The sequence below is a fragment of the Aphis gossypii genome, chromosome X (assembly GCF_020184175.1).
Source record: "Aphis gossypii isolate Hap1 chromosome X, ASM2018417v2, whole genome shotgun sequence".
NCBI lineage: Eukaryota > Metazoa > Arthropoda > Insecta > Hemiptera > Aphididae > Aphis > Aphis gossypii.
The window spans coordinates 3,467,141-3,491,699 of NC_065533.1; the positions used below are offsets into that span (position 1 = coordinate 3,467,141).

The 24,559-nt window shown below is 26.1% G+C and overlaps 2 protein-coding genes across 2 annotated transcripts; both read right to left on the reverse strand.

The window, feature by feature from the left end:
* Positions 1 to 16,867: 16,867 nt before the first annotated feature.
* On the reverse strand, positions 16,868 to 23,784 carry LOC126552294 (uncharacterized). The gene is made up of 2 exons (XM_050206986.1): positions 23,606 to 23,784; positions 16,868 to 17,791 (listed from the first exon to the last, which is right to left on the reverse strand). The coding sequence occupies exon 2, from the start codon at positions 17,786 to 17,788 to the stop codon at positions 16,868 to 16,870; it is 921 nt and encodes a 306-aa protein (XP_050062943.1). The 5' UTR covers positions 17,789 to 17,791; positions 23,606 to 23,784.
* On the reverse strand, positions 21,649 to 22,727 carry LOC126552295 (uncharacterized). Its single transcript, XM_050206987.1, has 2 exons — positions 22,388 to 22,727; positions 21,649 to 22,259 (listed from the first exon to the last, which is right to left on the reverse strand). The coding sequence occupies exons 1-2, from the start codon at positions 22,725 to 22,727 to the stop codon at positions 21,649 to 21,651; spliced, it is 951 nt and encodes a 316-aa protein (XP_050062944.1).
* Positions 23,785 to 24,559: the final 775 nt, after the last annotated feature.

The following is a 24,559-nucleotide window of genomic DNA, read 5'->3' on the forward strand; positions in this document are numbered from 1 at the left end:
TGAGATAAATGTAATCAATGATTATTAATTAACCCTTAATAAATGTTGATTTTGCTTAAATAAAATTAACTTTTTTTTTATAGACTACTTATCGAAAAATATTTTTTTAAATTAACAATTTATTATTATTATATTATTTAATTATTAGACTATGCGATCTCTCGTATTATAATTATTAGTTATTATTATGTTACCACAAACTAGAATATTTTGTATTTTTAAAATTTTGTAAAAATCAAAAAAAAAAAAATTCGTAAAAGTGAGATACGACCTTTTTCATTGGGGCAGTAGCTATGTTCTATTAAATAATTATATGATAAAATTATTTTAAAAATATTATTATTTATTATTAAAAATATATTATATGATTGTAAATCCATTGTATAATTAACAATCAACCACAGTTTATAGAAAAAATTTCATAATATAAGATTACAATGATAACACTTTTTTTTCCTAGGGCTTTTTTTCCGGCGTGTGTTTTTTAATTTGGGTTTTTTTTCCGTGGTCATTTTTTCCGTCTCCCTCCGGTACGTTACTTAGCTACCATAAATGTTATGTATCGATGTACAAGAATTTAAATGATTTTTTTCAAGTTACAAAAAAGGTAAGCTGGTCTTAAAAATGATAACCGGTTAGTATAATGAAGATCTATAAGACCCCCATCAATTGAGAATCGATAACTGATAATGGGTTTTTTTTTGTGAAGATGGAAGTGGTTACTACAGGTTATTGTTAGGGCAGTATTTAAGATAACTGTACCTACCCACATATTATTAACATAAACTGACATATTTATATTTTTATATCAGGTTTTTATAACCAAAATCTATTCCCAGTTAAAATAATGAACGATTTTTTAATGTTTTATTTATTTGTTTTTTTTTTTTATTAATAGCTTTTATTTAAAAAAATATTTGATGTGTAGATATTTAACCTTTTTTGAATCAATTAATTGTATTTTAGTTTTAATTATATATATTATGATTTACTTTTTTTTTATAATTGAATTTAATTATCAAGGAATCTATGTTTAAACAACTTATGAGGAAGCTTGTATTAATTTTTCAAGCTTTTTGATCGAGCTCCAAAAGACTCAAAATATTTTTTAAATTATACGATAAGTAGAAAATTATATTATAAATATTAGGTGAAAACTTTAAGTATCTACGACTTTTTGAATTTCAAAAAAATAAGAAAAACTGTTATTTTACGTATAAATTTCGTTCAAAATTTAAGCTTCAAACACTCAGTTTACACAAGTTTTTTTCTTAGTTTTATTTTTTTTTCAAATTATAAATGAAAGTACTATGATTTACTTGCTTTTGTAAAGTATATTCTTTTTATTCAAAATTATTTAAGTATTTTTATGTTAACTTAATTGTCTCTTAAATCGTCTGAAAAAAATAAAAATATATAAATGGGAAGGTAATTTAATGACTTATTTAGATAAATCTTGAACCTGAAGAGTTCTGTAATACAAGTACCTATTTGAAGTAATTTGAAATATTTTTGAGAGTATTCAAACGCCTATTTGAAAAGCCTGTCGAAAGTATTTTTTTTTCGAGTAGGTAATGGTTGTATTTACTTGAGATATTTCGACGATTGCGTTCGTCACAATTTCCTGCTGGGGGTTTCCACTTTTACTCTGTCGGCCATACTATGGCCCATACTCCAGTGTTACGTGACAATATTATAAACTAGTAAGTGCGACTGACGGTCGACCGAGTTTCAGGATGTCCGTTGGCCCCGAAATGAGTAACCGTCGCAAAAATAAAACGACCCAATGACATAATTTTAGAAAATATATACATAATGCTATAATGTTATAATGGTTTGTATCACCTATAGTATACTAAATGTTTAAGTGTATGATGCAAACAAAATGGATCTGCAATTCACCTGCAGCATTACTGTTTGCATGACCTAACTGCTTTGCACCATGTGACCTTTGGACGAAATCAATTATGTACAGTTTCTCAAAATTCCTAGAATAAAAGTCTACAGCTATAATTATTCAAATCAAAATATATTTTTCGTTCATATGGCTTAAATAATATAGATATTAAGTATTACCATAGGTAGGTACATAGTATTATATTGAATTAATTACCATTACCTTTTAGGTATATATCACATTTATAAATTTATAATAACTAAATAGTCAAATAATTTCAATTCTCAATAAATATGACATCACATAACTGCATTTTGTAGATTCATCATATGATATTATTATAGTCACTATAAATTAAATACACAAGTCTCATAATACAATTTCGTTCCTACTAGACACTGTATTATATTACAGTGGTTAAATCTATTAGATAATAACATTTAATTAAAACATAATTGTTTTGCGTAACGAATGTTGGTAAAGTTGACAGCTGATGTGAAATTTAATAAATTTTTATTGACGTACGTGTCGTACAAAAACAATACATAATTATTATTTTCTCACTGTCTATAATATTATTATGTTATTATTATTTTTGTGTATTATTAAATACATATTGCTACCTGTAGCCATGCAGTCATGCAGATTTATCAATTCTTAAATAATATACATTTTAAATAACATATTATTCTCTTACAATTAAATATTAATAACGGTAATTTATCGTGTGTGTTTGAGGTAAAAGTTCGTTGTTTAGTACGTATGCCGACTTCAAATAAATATCATTAAACTCGCATAGAAATTATTATAGACATTATATTATTATAATAACGTTTGGGTCAGAGCCGGAGGGAGAGAACGTTTAAGTCGTGACGATTGATGAACCCCTCCTTACTTAGATATTATACTCTTTACAAGTCAACAGTATATAATATACTGTTTTCTATAATCTAAAAAAGTAAATCTTTTTATGTAGCAGGTACTTATTAATAATTGTAGGTATTTTATCATTATATTATAATATTCGATAAACTTAGATCAATTCAAAAAACAAAAGTCTTAAGTTGACAGTAGATGTTGTAATCAATGTTATAAACTACCAAATTACTTTTGATCATAGAATTTTGCCCGTTGCTGATTAATCAATAGTATAACTATAACACATCAAAATGGTGAGATTAAAATAGCAAGCGTCAAAATAGTGTCTAAAAAACAGCTTTGTACAAAAAAAGCGATTGTCGAAATGAATAAAATTACATTATTATACAATACAAAGATAAAATCAAATACCTACTGTGATTCAAAACATAAACGATAAAATATTCATTTATAAGTATTACGAAAACAGTATTGACTGCTCATGTAAACAGATGTTGTAAAAATATTGAAAACTATAAATTGTGACGAGTTGAAATTTAAAAAAGGGTGAAAGTAAGTAGCTGCTTTGCTGTACAGTAGGTGTCGATAGTGCACCTCATCAATGATTAAGTCAATGTGATGTTTATGTTAAATTTGAGTTCAATGACAAATCAAACCATCCTGACTTTGAGCAAAGACTGTTATAGCATATATTATTGCTATTTACTAAGTATATTTTATAATATATTTATATTGCTTTTAAAATACTAATAATTATCTATTTTTTTACTGTTAAAATAATACGAAATTTAAAATCAGTATGCCATTTTACAATCAGAAAAATTAAAAACAAGTCTATCAATAACAATTTTACGAATATTTTTTAATGATTTACTTATTTGCATGTAATCAGATATTGATAGGTGCAATTTTTAATTCATACGGAGTATGGCTATCTGTCTAGTGTCTATCTTGATAATAGATAATGAAATCCAAATATAAACGAAATAAAATACTAAAATGTTACTAAACGTGACTTAAAGTTTACACGTCAGTTGAGCCTTATTTTTACTATCTACTTTTGATTTATATTTTATTTTTAAAATGATTGAAAAAAAAATAAGTCATTAGTTGTTTAATAATAAATAGTTATTTTATATTACTAAAATAAAAAAAAAGATCTTCTAATCTCTAATTTAAGGGTGATTTTGGAAAATTTACAAGGGGACATAAAATAAAAAAGGTTGGGAACCACTGCATACATTGAATTTTTAATTTAATTACCAGTATAATTTTATGGAAATAAAATATTAAAAAGAATTTATTAGGAAAGTGGATGTTCTTCATTCCTTGTTTCGAATATAGGTCAACGTATTGGGTAGGGGCGGATATGTCGTCATATGTAATTTTAAAGTAATAATTTTCACATTAAATTAAATTTACTATGATTACTATAATGAGTACCTATATAATAGTGTTCAATTGTATGTTGTTTTTAAAACATACAAATAATAACTTATATAATTGTATAAAAACAAAAAAATGAGAGGATCATTTTATGTAAGATCTCAATGAAATACAAATAATAAGTAGGTAGTAGGTTTCTATCGCCATAAGCTATTACCGAATTTCAATTGTTTTATTAACATATTGTTTAAACATTTACAACCGTTCAAGTTATAGTTAAATATAAAATAACTGTGTTGGAAAAATAATTTTACACATTCAGCTGTTGAGTAATAAATATTGCATTTTTCCATCTGTCAATTTATTAATAATTTTACCATTACTAGCTAATGCATTATATGACAGTATCACAGCAGATAATTTTATTGAACTGTTCGTAAACAGTTAAGTAGGTACTACATATTTTATGAACGAGAGAAATTTACGTACAGTCGTATGAAAATTAATAACTATGTAAGTAAATACAATTTTAGTCACGTGAATAAATCATTAACAATTAACGGTAGTATTGCTGACTTTTTCGTTTATTTGAAGATGAAGTAAAAATGTTATATCATTTTTATTAATTTAAATATACATATTTTAATATTAGGTAATTATCCATACTAATGATAACAAAATGTTATACCTAAACTGTTAGGTAATTCATATCTCCACATAATGTTGTTTGGAGAGTACACATAATATCGCTAAAATATGTAAAGTACCTAAACATTTTATTATTAAAATGATAATCGAGTGATATTCAGAAGGGAGATAAACCTGATTACCTGAAAGATTGTTGTACTTAACTCATGTCGTTTTTTCCAATGTTTTCTTTTAATTCTCACTAAACAAAAAATAAAGTTTTAATTGTTTTAAGCAATACAAAAACATGTTTTAAACGTGTCTACCTTGAGACAAAGAGTGCATGGCAATCGCCCTCTCTAGCGAGAACATTATACTATGCTTGTATTATACTATATCAGTTCAAAAAGATTTCGTCATTAAAAGTTTAAACTGTGTTTTAAGTAAAACGAAAAAATATACATTTTTATGAGTTTAACTCTCGTTATATTACTTGGAGTCGATTATTACTTTCTTCGTATATGGAAAGCCTTCAAGCACGTTTCTATAATTACCACATTCTTTTTTTGCCAGACTCCAGTTTGTACCGATATAATATTTTTAAACGAAATTGCACGGAAGCTGCTTAAAATTATGCTATTTTGGATTTTGAGATGCAAATTATGAGAATATTTTAATATGAAAATTAAACTTAACTTTCTGTTAATATTGACGTCAACGTCACAATGTTAGATTTATCGCACAAAAAATAAAAACATTATGAAACCAAGTATTTGATAACGTCTTTTGTTATTATATTTACTTATCTACTTAAAAATAATTAATCAAAAATAACGTGCATTTTACTGTTTTTATTTTCCATTACTTTTGTTCTCAATTGTTTTTCTGTGGTAAAAATCTAGTAGGTTCTAATAAAAAGTTGAATTTGGTTGCAATAAATTGTGAATTATGTTAAGTATTGTTAAAAAAAAGTTGAAAATAGCTGACACTGGTGGGTTGAACAATTTTACCGAGTATGATTAAATATGGATTTCTCAGGGAACAGCACCAATTTATTTATTAATTACTTTTAATTGAGCAGTTATTATATTTTATTTCTAAGACAGTTACTATATAATATATATTCATAATATCGTAATACTTGATCAATACAAGGGACTCTAGTATATTGGTAGTTGGTACATTACGTTTTTATCAATTCCAATGTATTTTCTTTATCATGACTTATAAGTATATTATAATTTATTTACCGAAATTATTTGCATCAATCTCTTCGCTCCTGAACTGGTCGAAATCAAAGATGTCCGTCGAATTAACATCGAGTAAGTCTGAATGTGTGTTTGATTATCGTAAGTACTCGTATTCACTGTGCTAATAAATTTACAAAATTAGGTAATTAATAAATTTCAATTTCTTTTGACCTAATTTACTCATTATTTAATGATATATAATTTATTTTAGATCAAATATTGGAGGTTTCTAACTAATAATCTGTATTCAACTAAAAGGCCTCATTAACACACATAAAAAAATTAAATAACATAAGATCAAGAATATCATTTGACTATTTAAGATACACTACTAAAAACGTTTTCAAATAAAATAGAAGGAAATTTCTATTAGTGTATTGATAATTTTGATTTACTAACTATATAATCAATAACTAGAACAATGTAGACACATTTACCATTTTATTATTTAAAAATACAGCATCAATTTTTGAGATGTGAAGAAAATTTTTTTATAAATGTAGGAACCCATATGCTTAAAATAAATTAGGAAATATAAAATTGCAACTAAAAAATATAAAAAAATAATATATAAAATGCAAATATAGTAGACGATACTTGTACTCGTAACACTCGCCGAAATGAGGTTTAGTCGCTTATTAGACTTAAAATTGTCTAGAATATTTCGGACGTAACTAAATATATAAAAAGTCGGCAAGTGGGTACTGCTCTGCTGTACATTAGGGGGTGGGGTGGACCTCGGACTAGGGTAGGTTAAATTTGAATACAATGATAGGTATCATTGTATACGAAAAACGATTCTGAACGGAGATGATTTGTCAGTCTAGAATATTTAACGTTACATACAAATACAAACAATTTTATGAATTTTGAACTACAAAATAATTAGCAAATATTCATGGTTTTAACTAATTTTTGTCAAAATTTGAACTTCAAATGTTAATAAAAAAAAATTGTGCCTATGTATTCTTATAATTTTTTAATCACTATAAGAATGACATATGAGGAACTTTGTATAAAATTTTCAAGTATTTTGATTGGGCCAAAAAATTTTATCGACACTTTAAAAAAAATTTTTCAGAAAAATTGAAAATGTCAGTTGTCTATAAATAGCTCAAAAAAACTCAAAATATTTTGAAAATTAAATCATGTAAAGAAAATGCCAATCTAAATAATTGGTAAAATTTTCAAGTATCTTGAATAATAACAAATATTTAAAATCGTTTGAGGATAAATCGTTATCGTTACGCGATTTCGTAAAAATTTAAAATTCAAACGCACTTAAAATTTTTCCTATAATGATGCTTCGAGTTTTCTCTATAGCTACTTGAAGAAAAACCTATGGAAAACTTAGTGTTATATTTTTAATCCTTAATTATAAACACAAAACATTTTATGATTTTTCAACTCCAAAATTACTTGCAAATTTTCGCGTTTTCGATAGATTTCGTAAAAATTGAACTATAAACGCTTATAAAAAAAATTATGACTAACGATTTTTAATTTTTTTTTTTTAGCTACAATAAGAACAATTCATAAGGAACATTGTATTAAATTTTCAAGTTATTTTGGTCATCCAAAATTTTTTTACCGACACTTCAAAAAAAAATTCGCATAAAAATCGAAAATATCAGTGGTCTATAAATAACTCAAAAAAAGTCAACAATTTTTGAAAATTTAACTGTAAATAGATAACACTAACATAAATATTTGGTGAAAATTTCAAGTATTTACAGTGATTAGTTTTTGAATTACAACCATATAAAAAAATCGATTCGGTCGAAAACTGGTTTTGCGTAAAAATTCCCGTTTTTCTGTCATTTTTTTTTTTTGTTTTTCTCGATTTTTTTTGAAAACTGTTGGAAAATGTTTACTACCTCTATAATGCACCAAGGATATTTACTTTTCCATCAGAAACCACCCCCGAAATTTGAAATTTAAGCATTATTTCAATTGGTATGCTGTACACAGACGTAAAAAAAAAAACACATACATCATTGTGAAATCAATACACATTCATCACTCCGTTCATAATCTAAAAAAAATGTCGGTTATAAGATTCAAATTTCGTAAATAAAGTAGAAAATTTAGATATGTTTGATAAAATGTTGAAATAAATAATTACTTTTGAAAAGTTATTTTTGTTGTAGTGGTTTCAATTTATATCTTATTTTAATATACAATACGAGTATAAGTAATGTATCCTTGAAATAGTAAGTTAAAAATAATAAAAAATAAACTTGATCACAATTTATTTCAATACTTTTTTTAATAAATGATCAATATTTTAAACTGTATACTTTCAATATTAAAATATTAAATATTATCTAATATCATTTGTAATAAATAAAACTTTAAAATAATAATAAAAGTTTACAATTTATGTAAGTTAATACATTATGTTTATGTATTAGTATTTAATGATATGTAATAGTAAAAGTGAAATAGAAAAATAAAGTTAATATTAATTAATATTTGTTCGTCTTTTCCCACTTTGACTATAATGATTTATTCGACTTTAAGACTTACTATTAGTATTGATCCTAAACAGAGTCTTATAAGGAGTGTCTTCTATATTAGAATAAATTAACGATGAAAGAAAATTAATACTTTTAGTCAGTTTTAGACGTGGGTGCTAGTACGATTTTGTAAGAAAAAAATCACCCAAGGAAGTCGATCTGCTGTATAAAAGGTTTCATTATGGCTTTTCTAATATAATACAATTTTGACATTAAAACCAGTTGGAAAGTATTGTTTGAATTTCATAATTTACTCAGGATTTTAGATTAAAAATTTAAAACGTTGACCTTCTTGATCAACGCATACACAAGTACCTATCTATATATTTTTTTTATTAAATGCCAAGAAGAAACTTTAGCACTATTTTTTATTGGAATATTTATATGATCAATAATAATATTGTTGAAAATGTAATTGATATATTATATTATTATATAATATTACATCATATCGCATATTCGTTGCAACATATTGTTATTGTAAATGTAAATCACGTGATCATGTATTTCTGTAACATGGTCGTAAGGTCATTTGTATAGTTTTATATAAAGGCGACCAAATGCACATTGTTTTGTAGTATTGACTATGTGTATACACTATACATCATGTATATCTTGTAAGCATAGTAAAGTTACATTGTTAGAAAACAGGTCCTTTAACTTTCATGTTTAGAAATGTGTTTTAGTTAAAGTGAAATATTACTTATTATTACAGAAACTTATTGTGTTATTATTTTATTTTTTTGTCTTTTTAGTCAACCCACATTAAATTATAAATTTTGTTTGAAATAATTTAAATCTAGACTATTACAAAAAAAAAAAAAAAAAAATGAAAACAAGATTATATTAAAATGTCGTGTTATTTTAATTTTTCTCATAATTATTTAAATGATTAGAGATTCTTATAAATATAGGTCGTTTTTAGTACATTTTCGAATGATAAGACTCTCGTATTTTAAGTGAGGCATATGATTTTTTTTTTAAATGAAAATAAAAAAATAGGTTAATTTATAAAAATCAAGCAAATAGCTTAATAAGTTTGAATAAGGAGTCTAGTACTACACAATAATCAAATACAATTTTTAAAGACGCTTAACTTTTACTCGTATTTTTCAGAGACAACTGAATCAATATTTATTTGAAAGACTCAATCAATTTTTCAACTTATTATTTATTAATAATTAATGATTTTTTTCCTGAAATTGTAAGTATGTTGATGTATGGCATCTGAACGTAACACTGTCCAGACTAGTATAGTGACACCGGTCGCTTATTGCGCTGTGTTAACGACTACGAAAACGGTGATCGGAATATAATATAATATTGTATAATCACTTTAATCTAATCATACAAAATCTAGTAGCTACAAGGAAAACGTGTTCAAAGTAGTGTCAAAAATTTAATCGATTTTCTCTAACATGTTTTGATATGTTTTATATAAATACTGTGATAAAAAATATTTTTTCAAATAGTTATATTATAGTTTTAAATCAAAATTGTTTAGTCGACTTTGTCCCCTTTCTATATCAATCAATATAACTTTTATTAATTATGAAAAAATATAATAAATTTCAAATATACATCATACAAAGTATTAAATATTATATCATACATATAATAAATACCAAGTTTTAGTGACAAAACACCATTGCCTCTACTATTTACCTATTTTTAAAATTGTATATACACTTAAAAAAAAATCCTAAATATTGTATAATAGTAAAAATTTTTCGATTCACCTTGACAGTTTAAATAAATTGTTGAAACAGTAACATACAAATAATAATTATAAAAAAAATTTCATTTGGACGACCTAAAAATCATAAAAGTTCCTTGAAATTGAAACCAATAATTTCGTTCATGTTCACATCCTATATTTTGGTATAAGTGAGTGACATTCGCAAAATATAAACGTGAATGCGATGTTAAATTGTTTCCAGACACTGGTTTTTTATATTGCAAATTGCAATCATATTAAAATGATTAAAATACGAACTTACTAATATGTTTTTATTAAATTCGCACGGTTTAAAAATGTTTTTATTTTTTTAGTTGTCTTATAAAATACTTAAATTTCGTGTAAAATCGTTTATACAACACTGTATATTTCTACAAGACATTAGTACTGGTTCTACATGGCTCTTTAAGTACTTAAGTATCACACATAAAACATATGAAACTATCTTAATTTTAGTAAGTTTTAGAATCCAATAACCAATACATTGTAATGATTAAAGTGAAATTTGTTTAATACTGTTCAAGGTTGTAAAAAATCATCACTAAACTGAAAATACATTGCACGGTATCATAGGTAATAAATCGTTAGGACACGCGTGCAGTTAATATTAGTGTATTGCTCAATAATAATAAGTGCCTTGTAAAAGTGTTATCCGTTTTGCTCATATCATTATATCGTTTGCAACACATAATGGATTTAAATCATTTTGCAAGTTGGTATAATAAACATATAATATAATAAAACCAAAAACTGCAAAGTGCAATTTGAACTATATGATAATATTATATATACAACTATAGAGTGCGACATAATTGTATATTAATATTGTCGTTAGCTGCGGGTACAGTTGCATAATACATTAATTGGTACTACTATTTTGAGATTATAAAATTAGATATTTTATCCTAAAACATTACGAAATTTCTTAAAAATGGCAAATACCTGTGACAATATTACGATTATATCAATATGCAAGCGGCACATAGGTACCTAATTAAATATTATAACAAAATTAATGTAGATTTAGTACTTTTTATTAAAAATATCGATTTTAAAATAATATAATAATATTATTATAGAAATATGTAAGGTTGGATTAAAAAATCTTGAAACCCTGGGGCAGTTATTTTCCCCGTTTGTTGCATGTTAATGATAAACATTACATAACTACATACCTACCAAGTACCTATATACCTATACACTAATATCAACACTGGATAACTTAATTAACTAAGTTGCATTTAAAAATAATAATAAAGCTCCTTTATTGTACATTAGTTAAAAAATTCTATAGTAACGAATATAATTATAAATCGTATAATAATTTACTGTTTGTCGAATGTATGTAAAAGATAAATAATTAATAATCTTCATACGTGGTTTAACTTTTAATAAAATTTAATTTTATTCTAGAACAAAACAAATATTATTGGTTTATTTTAATGATTTATAATGTATACAATTTCAAAATTGTATGACCTTGTAAAAAAATTGCGCCCGGATACAGGTATCATCATTGTCAACCTATAATCTGGCCCTGGATGTACGTAGATAATTTATTTAAAAAATTATAATGCCATGGAATAAAAAACACAAAATCAAGTACACACACGTGATTTTTTTGCAGAAAATAAAATTTGCAATTCGGGATACCTCATTTAATAAAGAAAAAAATGGTAACATTTTTTTCTTATTTATTGAATCATTTATAACCTACTTGAGTTAAACCAATTAAGCCGGTAATGATATAAATTGGTATAGGTATGATATTATTGTCGATTTAACTTTGTATAATAAATAATAATTAATAATAAGCAAAGTTATTTCTTCAAATAAAAAAATAATATTAACTATAATTATTACGTTAAAGATAGATCCACATAGTTTGGATAAAATGTCACAAGTATTCATTGCTAATTAGTATTATACTCGTTAGTACATGTAACATCAATAAGTAGTCAAGTAGGTAATTATAATAATATCCAGTACAGTATAATACAATAACAGTATTATGTGCTAGTTATAACATGTACTTGCTTGGTACGCCATCAAGACACATACAGTTTGCGATGATAATTATACATTTAAATTACAAGTGAAGTAAAATTTCGAAATTGGAACCTCTATATTTACAGTAATATATAATAACTATATTATAAGTTGATAATAACGTCATATTGTATAATAGAAAAATATTATCATTAAATTAAGCCACTTAAAATTATATTACTTATTTTATTTACTACAGTTTGTTTGAGCAATTCATTAGTACAATAATTTAAAACGTTCTCAACATAATATTATAATAGGAATAGATTAACACATAAAAAAAATAGTAACTATAGAAGTATTATAATAATTTCATTATGTATGACCTTGTTTGTGAGTATGACAACCAGTATCTGTGGTCAGTATTAAATATTATGTGTATCTAGAGCACACAAGTAAGAGAACTGGTTAAAATATATTATAAACTGATTAGTAAAAAAAAAATCCTTACATGGAAATTTTACACGTCAAAACAAAATCATGAAAGTACACGTTATTTACATGTTAAATTTAAACAATCTAATTTGAACACAAATATTATTACTATAGATTTGGAAAGTGTTTGAATGCCTAATTTATACTTGTCTTCCAATTAAAAGTATAAGCCAATATAATGTGTTTTGTTTTGTTCTAGCAACTGCTTTATCTATTAGAAATAATTTACTACTAATATATCAATAACTAATATTTAAGTAATAATTCTAGGCTCAAGAATTTATGTTACTCTAAATATGCATAAATATATTAAATGTGCCTCAAATGAAAAATTAAAATTATTTTTACTAAATTATTAAAATTTATATTTTACATTTGTATTTTATTTTATTAATTCTTCTTCTTTCGTATTGTTTTTTACTTTCGATATCATTACATCGATATTGATATGTCATCCGATCCTAAACACACAATCACAAATCAATATTATGTTCTAATGAATATCATCAGTAAAGACAGGCGTACTCAAGCACACAATATTTTGAATATTTATACTACAAAATTAATAAATAGACATCTTAATTTTTAAATAACATTTTATAATGAACAATTTTTTTATAAAGTAATTTAAAAAGAATAAAAACACTAGAAAGTTAGATAAGTTATTTGTAAATATGCAAAATTATACATAGTACAATTTCATTTCTAGCTTCCTTATAAATTTAATAAGATTTTATTTTTTTGATTTGGCTATTTAAGCAATTAAGTACATGTTAAAAAATTAATTTTATTAATAGAGATTAATTATTTCTAATTACATAAATAATTAATCTCATACAAACTGGTAATACTATTTAATGATAATTTATTCTCGATGTCTAATACTATTATCTATCTCACTAGAGTTGGGCTGTAGGTATGGCTATATCTCAAGATACTTTAATATTATATAATTATATATATGCTAATTACTCTAAAGGTTAGTCGAGAATGGTGATTTATTACTATAATTTACTATAGTTAAAACTTAAATATATATATTTTTATTTTTTATTTTGATTCAATTTCCAATAGTCATTTTTAAGAATTAATCCAATCAACACTTTTCTAGTTAGATAATATATTTTTAATACATAGATTAGCGGTTCTTACCAGTATTACGCGCATAGCAATAAGTGGTACGTTGAATGCTCATGAATGATACAAGACTTAGAAAATTATTAATATTCAATTAAGTGGTACGAAAAATATTCAAAATTTGTAAGTGGTGCTATGATATAAAAAGGTTAAAAATCACTGCTATTGTATATGTATAAACTGGCAAGCACAAATAGTAATATAAGTATACTGTACATTAGTTTATAAAGATAAGTTAGGTACCGTTAAATATTTTTCATCAATTTACGATGTATAATTCATATAAAAATAAGCAATAGTTATGATAATAGTAATAAAATAATATATTATAATGTTACTTAACCCATAAACTACTAAATTATAAACAGTTAATTTTAAAAAATGTAGAAAGTACCTGATAATTAATTTTACAAATAAAACTGCAAAATGTTTGATATAAAGAATAAAAAATTTTAAAACTAACGTGCTAAATTTCTATTTTAATTAACTATTAAATCAAGGTGGTATCATATGTATCCACTATGTATTTTTTTTGTTAAAATAAGGTACAATTTTATGACTTAGAATAGTTAATTATATTATTTAAATCAGTATTGAGCGCACATTGGATTGTTTATTAACACAAAATAATTGATATTGATTGTCGTATACGCCGATCAAATCGTACATATAGACATAAACACACAACAGAATTCAATATTACACTTTAGAGAATCTAAGCCCTAAGCAGTGGCCGAGTCACACGACCACTCACTCTCCGGTCTCTCTTTATTCATAAAATCATAACCCTATATATATATATCCATATCTTAACCTACTACACACATTTTATTGCTTACATGCTAAAAGTTATTACAATTATTGTTCTTATACCTATGTTAATTATTGTTTAAAATAGTGTCTATTTAAAAATGTTTACGTAGTGTATGTTTATAGTTAATACTTCCTATGTTCTAATTTTTATATTATTACAATATGCCGTGACTACGAATTTACAGTATTGCTTAATACAACAGTCCCCGTTGTTAAGAAAAAATATGTCCTCATATTTTAAATGGAAGGAATATTTTGATTAGTTGTTATCATAAAATATGTTTATGTTGCGTTTTTTTTTGTGGTAGTTTCTGTCTGAGTAGGCTTGTGTTGTTGTCATGTTTTATTCTTGCGTCGTTCTTTCATCTGTTGTTGTCCATCATGTGTCCCAAACCTGTTGTTCGTGTTTGTGCTAGGATTGTTCGACCTTTACGTGTTCGTTGCCATTATATTTTCATGGACGTAAATGATTTACATGATTTACGTGATGTGATTATTCGGTCTCTCGCGGTGTTGGATTACTATAACGACGCCAGTGATCTTTATATGTCCTACGTTCGCGGTCTGTACCACGTGGACATTAACTTGATCCGTCTGCGGCGTCTTCGTGGGCACTTTGTTAATAATTCTATTTTATGTTTGTTTTATTTTGTTAAATTTTTGTGTAGAGTTCGAATGATGATTTTTATTTGACTGACGACTTTACTGTAATTTCATATTTTGTCTATTGTTATATTAGTTAGTATATACATAAATAATTTTCATAACCTTATTACACTCTTTTTTTTTTATTTTTTTTTTTATACAATTTTCGTTTACATCCACATATTTTGCATACAATTGAATGATTCTTATAAGCTAAACAATTTGTTTGTACTAGTTGTGTGCTAGTTTACAAGTGAAAAATTTTAATTATGTAATAGTCTTTCATTATTATTTACATACATATATATATATATATATTTTTTTTTTTTTACATATATGTTTAAACATACGTAAGTACATATGAATATATAGTATTAATTTTGATACAGTGATTATATATGAATTTTTTTTTTTTTTTTAGCGATTTGTCTGTGTTGGAGGTTGCCGCTATTGAATTTGTCGTCCCTGTCGATTCCTGTGGATTTAGTTTTATTATTTTAATTTTAATATGAAATGTATGTATTTGTATTAGTTAACGTTGTATGTTTTAAGTTTAAATGTATCATCTAAGTGGAATAGGGGGGGGTAATTGGTGTGCTGTCATCATTAATTGTACTGCTATTATTATTGGATATTTTATAGATGGTAAATAGTATGATTATGGTTAATATGGATAGCCATGTAATATACATAATATCTCCCAAAAAGTCATTTATTAGTCTTTGTGGCATTTTTTCTAAAACAATTTCTTTGAAATATTCTTCGGGGTCTTTTATTTGTTTGTTTATATGAAAGTTTGGGACGTTTTTTTTCCAATCATGATTTAGTATTTCAGTTAAATTTGTGAAAAACATTTTGTCCTTTTGTTCTTCGTGTATAATTTTTAAAGATTTTAAAGTGGTCCAAGATATTGGTAACACTCGTTGTATTGTTAGTGTGTTTGTATTAATTAACTCGCAGGGATACATTTTTGGGATTATTACCTTTTTATTTTGTAATAGTTCGTGGTCACACGGTAGCTTTACTTTAATTAGTCCAGGGTGTTCATAATTAATTTTTAGTTCTTGTATTTCTGTGTTTTCCCAGATCCCGTTTCTAATAAATAATGTTGGTTGTGGATTTGTAACTGCGAAAGTATGAATGCCTATTTGTTTAATTATTGTATCGTCATTTTCGTCTTGTGTTACACATTGGAAGTAACAGTATTTGTTAATTTCGTTTAGGGGTGAATTTTTGAAAATTGATTCGACACATTTTGGCGTTAGTGATATATCTGAAGAAAATTTTGGAATGTAACATAAATCTGTAACAGGAGGGTCACAGTGTTGTAGACCTATTCCTGAAATGATCCTATGTTCATTATTTATTTTATTTACCGCTACGTATGTTTTTTCGGATATATAATACACGTTGAATTATTTGATTTAAAATGGGCAGGGATATATTGAAAAAGTTTCCAATTGGTTTTTATTTCTCGGATCGGTATTTTTACTTATACTAAAATCTCTGTTTTAGAAAATTGACATTCTGTTATTGGGATGTTGTAGTATGAAGAAATGTCGTCTGTTGAGATGGCTAATTCATATCCGTCCTTTTTTAATATTTTTGTTAATTTTCGTAAATCGTCATATAGTATGTTTACGTTAATGAGTCTTGGAGGAATTTTCCCTATTTTGCAGTGTAAGTGTGTACTTGATTCCCTTTCATAATTTATGAATTTTATTAACATTGTAATTACATAAAAAATGATTTCTTGTATCCCTTTAATCTCTTTATCTATTTTTGCATTTTCTAACAAACCGTTATCCCTTTCTTCTTCGTAAAATTGTTCCAAGCTTTTCTTTAGAATCTCTAATTTACCCGCCGTTATTGTTGTGTAGTTGTTAAGTTGGGTTGTAATAGTATTTAGATCTTTATGATCTGATACGAAAACATCTCTAAGTCTATCGGCTTGTTCCTTTAATTTTTCTTCGTTAGTGTAAAAATGTTTTATTTGTTTTTCTGTAGCTATATTGCAACAGAAATTGTAAAAATCCCCAATGAATTGTATTCCCCTTCTTGTTCTATAGTTTTTGATTTTATTGTTACTTATTTCTTCTAGTTTTTCCATGTTTTTTTTATTTTTGTCTATGTTAGAGTTAAGAGTGTTTAACAATGAAGAACATTGTTTTAGAGTATGACAGTAAGTTGTGTTTTTGTTTTTACAATATTTTTCTACTTCCAATAAGTCATTTGAAAAGTTGGATTCTTCTGTTATTGTCTTTTGAGTGTATATTAAAGGGATGCTCTTATCGTAGGTAATCGCTTCCTTGATTTCATTGAAAAATGCCCCTGATGATACAGTGATACTCAGTGGCTCCATTGGACTACATGTTCTCAGGAAGAACATACATATTATTGTGTACTGAAACATATTCTAAAACGCAAAATGATTAAAAAAAAAAGGTGTTGTTACGCTCTTATTATTATTTAGTTATTATATTATGCTATAATTATTGTTAGTTCTTACTTATATTTTTTTTTTTTATTTACAGTTGGTTTTTATTTAGTTAGTTAGAGAATGGTTTTAATCTTTGAACATGTATAATATCTGTAGTTTGTTTTCCATTCAATATTAATTCTATTTTGTAATTTACATCCGATATTTTCTTTACTACTTTAAATGGTCCTCTGTACTTATGAGCTAATTTTTTTGTTGTATTTGGCTCCTGAAAATGAAATTTTACTAATACCTGTTGACCTGGTTCAAAGGTAATTGTTCTATGGGTTTTGTCATAATCAAGTTTTTGTTTTTCCTGTTCTTTTTTTATTATTTCTGGTATTCTTTACGAATTTCTTGTAGTTTTCTTAACGAATCGTTAATTTTGAAATTGTCACTAGTTGGTATAATTTTTATCTATTGGTTGGTTTGCTTCCATACCGTGTAGTAAATAAAAAGGACTAACTTTAAGTCTAGAACTTGGACATGTATTATATGCAAATACAATCATTTTGTAATAGAGTACCCAATCTTTTTGATTTTTATGAACATAATGTGTAAGACTATTACATATTATTTTATTCATTAGTTCGGTCATACCGTTTGTTTGTGGGTGGTAAGCACTTGAGAATACTTGTGTAATACCTAAAAGTTTACATGTTTCTTCTACTTCTTTATTTTTAAGTGAGTGCCTCTATCACTACAAAAATATTTGGGAACTCCATATGATGTTATCAATTCCATTAAAAATTTATTGTTTCTGCCCCGGTTGCGTTTGCAACGGCTTTTGCAAAAGCCATTTTTGTTGCATTACATGTTGCTACTATTAAGTATTTTTTTCCATGAGATGGAGGAAGTGGTCCAAGATAGTCAAAGGTTAACCGTTGTAATGGTTTGCCTGAATCTATTGGTATCGGCTGTAATAATCCTGGAGTTTTTCCTATCGGATTTTTTACTAATTGACACGAAACACAAGAGTTAATAAATTTTGTAGTGTCTTTGATCATCTTATTCCAATGGTATTTTAATTTAAGTTTTGCAAGTGTTTTTGTAATACCGAAATGTCCGCTAAATATTGATTCGTGATAGGCTTTTAAAATAGAATTAATTAAATTTTTTGGGATTACTATAAGTTTGATCAGTTCATTTTTATTCCATTGTTTATAATAAAGTACGTTATCTATCACACAGTATCTTCGTGATTTTTTTTTATATTTGTCACTGCCTATACTTTTAAGACCTTTTAAAATATTTGAACAGAATTCGTCTTTAGACTGTTCAGTTTTTAAATTTTCTATAGACATTTCTTTTTCATTATTATCAATTTTTTCTATTTCTGTTAGGTGTATGGGAAATCTAGATAAGCTATCTGCTGCTAAGTTAGCTGAGCCTGGTTTATGTTTTAATTACAAAATCATATTCAAATAATTTAAAAATACTTTTTGTTATCCTAGAAGATGGAGTTTTCATGTTTTTAAAATATTGTAAACTAGAATGGTCACTAAAAACTGTAAATGTTCTGCCTAACAAGTATTCTCTAAAATAATTTATTACAAATACTACAGCTGCCATTTCTAATTCTGTAGTTGAAAAATTTTTTTCCCCTCCTTTTAATTTTCTTGACGTATATCCTATAGGTGTTTTTTTTTCCGTTTTCGTCTTCTTCTTCTAAAATGCCTCCTAGTCCTTCTAATGATGCATCAGTAGTAATAAAAATTTCTCTCCCGTCTTTAAAATGTGCTAATACCGGAGCCGAAGTAATGGCTTGTTTTAAATACTCAAAAGCGTGTTCTTGTTCTTTTTCCCATTTAAATCCTACATCTTTTTTTGTGATTTCTATGATTGGGTTAGCTATTTTTGAAAAATTTTTAATATATTTCCTATAATATGAACAGAGTCCAATAAATGCTCTAACGTCCTTGATTTTTATTGGTTTTGGAAATAATTTTACGGCTTCTATATTTCGTTCTAATGGTTTTAAACCGTTTTTTGATATTTTGTGTCCTAACAATTCTATTTCTGATTGAAAAAAATGACATTTATTAGTTTTTAATTTTAAACCTGTCTCATTTAGTCTAATAAACATTTGTTCTAAATTATGTAATGCTTTTTCGAATTCGTCAGCAAAACAACATATATCATCTAAATATGCTACAATAGACCTATAAATATTCGCTAAAAGTTTGATTGATAATTCTTTGAAAAATGGGCGCTGAATTTTTCCAGCCTTGTGGTATCCGTTTAAATTGAAATAACCCGAAATCTGTTGTAAAAGCTAATTTTGAGCGGTCTTCTTGTTTTACCGGAATTTGGAAATAGCCTTGTGCCATGTCTATTGTGGAAAAATATTTTGCTCCTTCTAACGCCCTAAATATATCTTGGGCGCGTGGTATTGGATGTCTATCACTTATTGTTTGTTCATTGAGTTTCCTAAAGTCTACCAAAAAACGATATTCTCCCTTTTGTTTTTTGGTATAAGAAAAACTGGCGCTGCATAATTACTTTTGCTAGGTTCTATTATATCGGCTCTAATCATTTCGTCAATTAAAAGTCTAAGTTTTTCTCTTTGCGCGGGTGAAACTCTATAAGGTGCCTGAAATGTCGGATTTTCCGAACTTAATTTTACTTCACATTCTTCTACCTTTGCACAATTTAAATCAAGTTGATCAGAAGTAAATAAATGTTTATATTTGGATATTAAAATCAATACTTTTGCCTTTTGTTTTTTTGTTAAATCGTTTGATATTTGTATTACTGTCCCTTGTTTATCGGTTATTTCATTTGGAAAATTATTTATTGTAAAAACGTTAGTATTTTGTTGTATTTCACCTATTACCGTGCCTTCATATATTTTTGTGTATAAATTTGAAAAATTGTAAATTGGAATAGTTGTTTCATTTTTCTTTAAACTATTTGTTTCTAATTTTAAATAATGTTTTTGACTTAAGCGATTCACTGGATTTATAATCATTTGTTCATTGTCTATTTTTATATCCGTTTTAATTTGTATATTAGTTATTACTTTCGGTGGAATTAAAATATCTTGAGTTACTATAATTTTTCCTACTATATTTTCTCTTTCTTTTCCTATGTTAGTTATCCCATTGTATTCAACCCATATTTTGTCCATTTTAATACTATCTCCCGTTTTAAAATTTATTGCTTTGTTATCAAAGTCTATAACTAAATTATATTTCAAACAAAAATTATTACCTAATAAAAATTCGCATGTTAAACCTTTGATTACGTAAGCCTTAATTTCGTATTCCGTTCCTAATATGTTTATTTTTAGTTGTGTCGTACCCATATTTTCTAGAATAGAGTTGTCAGCTCCTGTAATAGTTGTTTGTTTTTCTGGTGTTATTAAATTTTTATTTTTTATGAAAGAATACTCAATACAAGATATATTTGAACCTGTGTCTATTATTGCTTGTTTTTTTTTATTTTGAAATTGTATTTCTATGGATAAAACCTGGTTTTTCTTTTTAATGTTATCTAATTTTGTTAATAATTCATTTTTATTTTGTCCGAGGTTGTTTTCAAGTTCTTTTTTATATTGGTTAATTTTTTCTATGTGACCTATTTGTATATTATCATACCAGTTTTTTACAAAAAGTATATGTTGTTCTTTTTCTTTATTTGCTATTTCAGTAAACTGTTTTTTTTCTTCCCGAGTTTGTTGTCCGATTTTTGCTTCAAACCCGGTCTCTCTTAGTTTTTTACATTATCACACTGTGTTGCATAGTGTCCTCTTCTCTCACATTTATAACACGTTATATTTTCCATTTCACCTCTCATTTCTTTTTGTTTATCTTTATTTCTATATTGTTCCGGTGTCCTCGATCTGCTTTGTCTATCTCGACTATCTTGTCTCTTATAATTACTCTTTGTGATTCTCTAGTGTAACTTTGTTCACGTGAGTCTGGTCTCTCTCTTGAATATGATCTATCTCTATTTCTACGCTGATTATCTCTCGAAAAAGATCGGTTTCTATTATATCTTCTTGAATCCCTGCTTGATTCTCGCGATCTTCCTGGGTATGGACTTTTGTATCTATATTCTGGTTTCCTATAGTAATCTTTATTTCTATTATAATCACGGCCTCTTGTCTCATTATTTCTATAGTAACTCTTGTCTTCATAATCGTCATAATATCTATTTTCTCTAAAATCTACAGATCTATTTGTATTCTTTCCCAGCATATTCATTCTTTTAACTTCTTCCGTAAGTTGTTCTATTTTTAATAATAAGTTTTCAGTGTGTTCCTCGTTCTTTTTTATTTCTTTATTTTTATGAAACTCTTGTAATTTAGTCACTTGTAAATTTAGTAAGTCAGTGTAATTGTTAATTGTCGGGCCTCTGTTATTAATTCTATGTTGCATAAGTTCGTATTTTTTTAGATTTTCTTTTAATTTTTTAAAGTTGTATTATCTTGCATAGAAATTGTATGTAAAATATTCTCTTTTAGTCCTTTTAAAATGTAAATGCATATATCCTCTTCTTTCATGTGAGTTTCAATTTGTCTGCACAAACTTTCGATCTCAGTCATGAAACTTGTTGCTGACTCTGATTCTCCCTGTCTCCTATTTTCTAAATTTGTCTTTAAAATGGTAGTGTAATCAATAGGTAGATATTGATCAATAAACGCATCCTCTATCTCTTTCCATGTCCAGTTTGTTTTTAAATTATTTAAATTGTCTAAGAAATTGCTCGCAGTTCCTTTTACAAACATTGGTAAAAATTTTAGTTTATCTTTTTCGTCCCAGTTATTAAAGTCAGTTATCATAGAATATTGTTTTAAGAATTTTTTTACGTCCTCATTGCCTGTAAAATAGTCGGGTGTCATTTGTAAATTTCTTTTTCTGTCGGTCATGTTTTGTAAAATTTTTAACTCGTTAGATGATTGTTTTTTTTTATTTTTATCGTCGAATGACACTTCTTTATTTTTTTTGTTGTCAGAAGTAATATGATTTTCACAAGTATTATTGCTAATTTTTAAAGTATTTAAATTGTTTTTTTTTCTGAATTTTCTGGGAGAATATTCTTATCTTTGTTATGGAAACTTTTATTTAAAATGTTAAACCTATCGAAATTGTCACTACTGTTTCCTTCTGTGTTTTGTTCGTTAAAATTTAATGATTCATATATGTTGTCAGAGTTATTTATGTATTGATTTTTATCGTTATTTATAATTTTTTCGATTGTATTAGTTATGTCCTGAGCTTTGGTATTGATATTTTCATATAATTGTTTTGATTTCTCTACTTCCTCTTTCGTTTTTAAGTTATAATAGTCATTCTCTTCCTCTGAATTTTCCTCAAGCTCAATACCTTCTATTTTGATTCTATTTTCCACTGAGATATTAATTACAGCCTGTTTTTCTCTTTCTGTTAAAGTTTCTCTAATATCGTCAAGTTCTATGTTACCTTTAAAATATTTTGATAAACGAGCTCTCAATTCTCGAACTGTTCCTGTTGATTTTAAATTTTGTGATATACAAATGTCAATTAACTCAGGTTTTTTTTTATTGTAAATCTCTGTTAACGTTGTTATTGAAAATTCTAAGATGTTATTTTTGCTCATGTCCTTTAAAATTTAAAATTTTTATCCATTCGAAAAAAAAATTTTACAGTATGAAGAATTTTTGGAATTATTTTTCTAGTATAATGGGTACTCTAATATATAAAAAAAAATATTATGTGTGCAACAACAAAAAAAAATTTTCTTTGAAGTAAAATTGAGTATACTTACCCCTGTTGATGTTCTCGATATCGCTCTGAACGATGTTGCTGTCGAGATTGACCGCGTTCTGGATTCAGGGAACTTCCTCTGCTTTCCGTCAAATGCTTCAATAATGTCGTTGAATTTGACTGTGTTAGAAGAAGAAAACGTTCTTCCTAGCTTGTTGTCGAAAATCAACTTCGAAAAAACTTCTCAAATCCGTACAGTCAATATATACAGTCAATCGTATACACAAATATATACGCGCAGACTTGGTTTCGTAAAATAACGAAAATAAAATGTTCGTATGTTCAGACAATTGTACACACAAAAATGTAAAAACACACACACAACACACAATTTAAACTTCGGTAGGTAACGAGCCTTAGTTGGGCGCCACTTTGTCGTATACGCCGATCAAATCGTACATATAGACATAAACACACAACAGAATTCAATATTACACTTTAGAGAATCTAAGCCCTAAGCAGTGGCCGAGTCACACGACCACTCACTCTCGGTCTCTCTTTATTCATAAAATCATAACCCTATATATATATATCCATATCTTAACCTACTTACACATATTTATTGCTTACATGCTAAAAGTTATTACAATTATTGTTCTTATACCTATGTTAATTATTGTTTAAAATAGTGTCTATTTAAAAATGTTTACGTAGTGTATGTTTATAGTTAATACTTCCTATGTTCTAATTTTTATATTATTACAATATGCCGTGACTACGAATTTACAGTATTGCTTAATACAACATGATCTAAAAACTAGTCACCAGAGATTTAGCAAATTTTTTCACAATATTATACGCCATGAGATATTGAAGTCTGATAAAGTCAAAAAATAACAAAATTTGGTTACAATTTACATACGGGTCAACTTACTCAACTTAAGTTAAACTTTTAAAACACTTTTTCTACAAGACAAAATTTTACGAAAAAAATAACAATGATATAACAAATTGG

Excerpts from the sequence above, each read along its gene's own strand:
- LOC126552295 (XM_050206987.1), bottom strand. The coding sequence starts at position 22,727 with ATGACCGACAGAAAAAGAAATTTACAAATGACACCCGACTATTTTACA. Across the intron at positions 22,260-22,387 it reads TTTCATGACTGAGATCGAAA|AAAATCTAAAAAAATACGAA; the intron begins GTTTGTGCAGAC and ends AAAAATTAAAAG.
- LOC126552294 (XM_050206986.1), bottom strand. The coding sequence starts at position 17,788 with ATGTTTCAGTACACAATAATATGTATGTTCTTCCTGAGAACATGTAGT.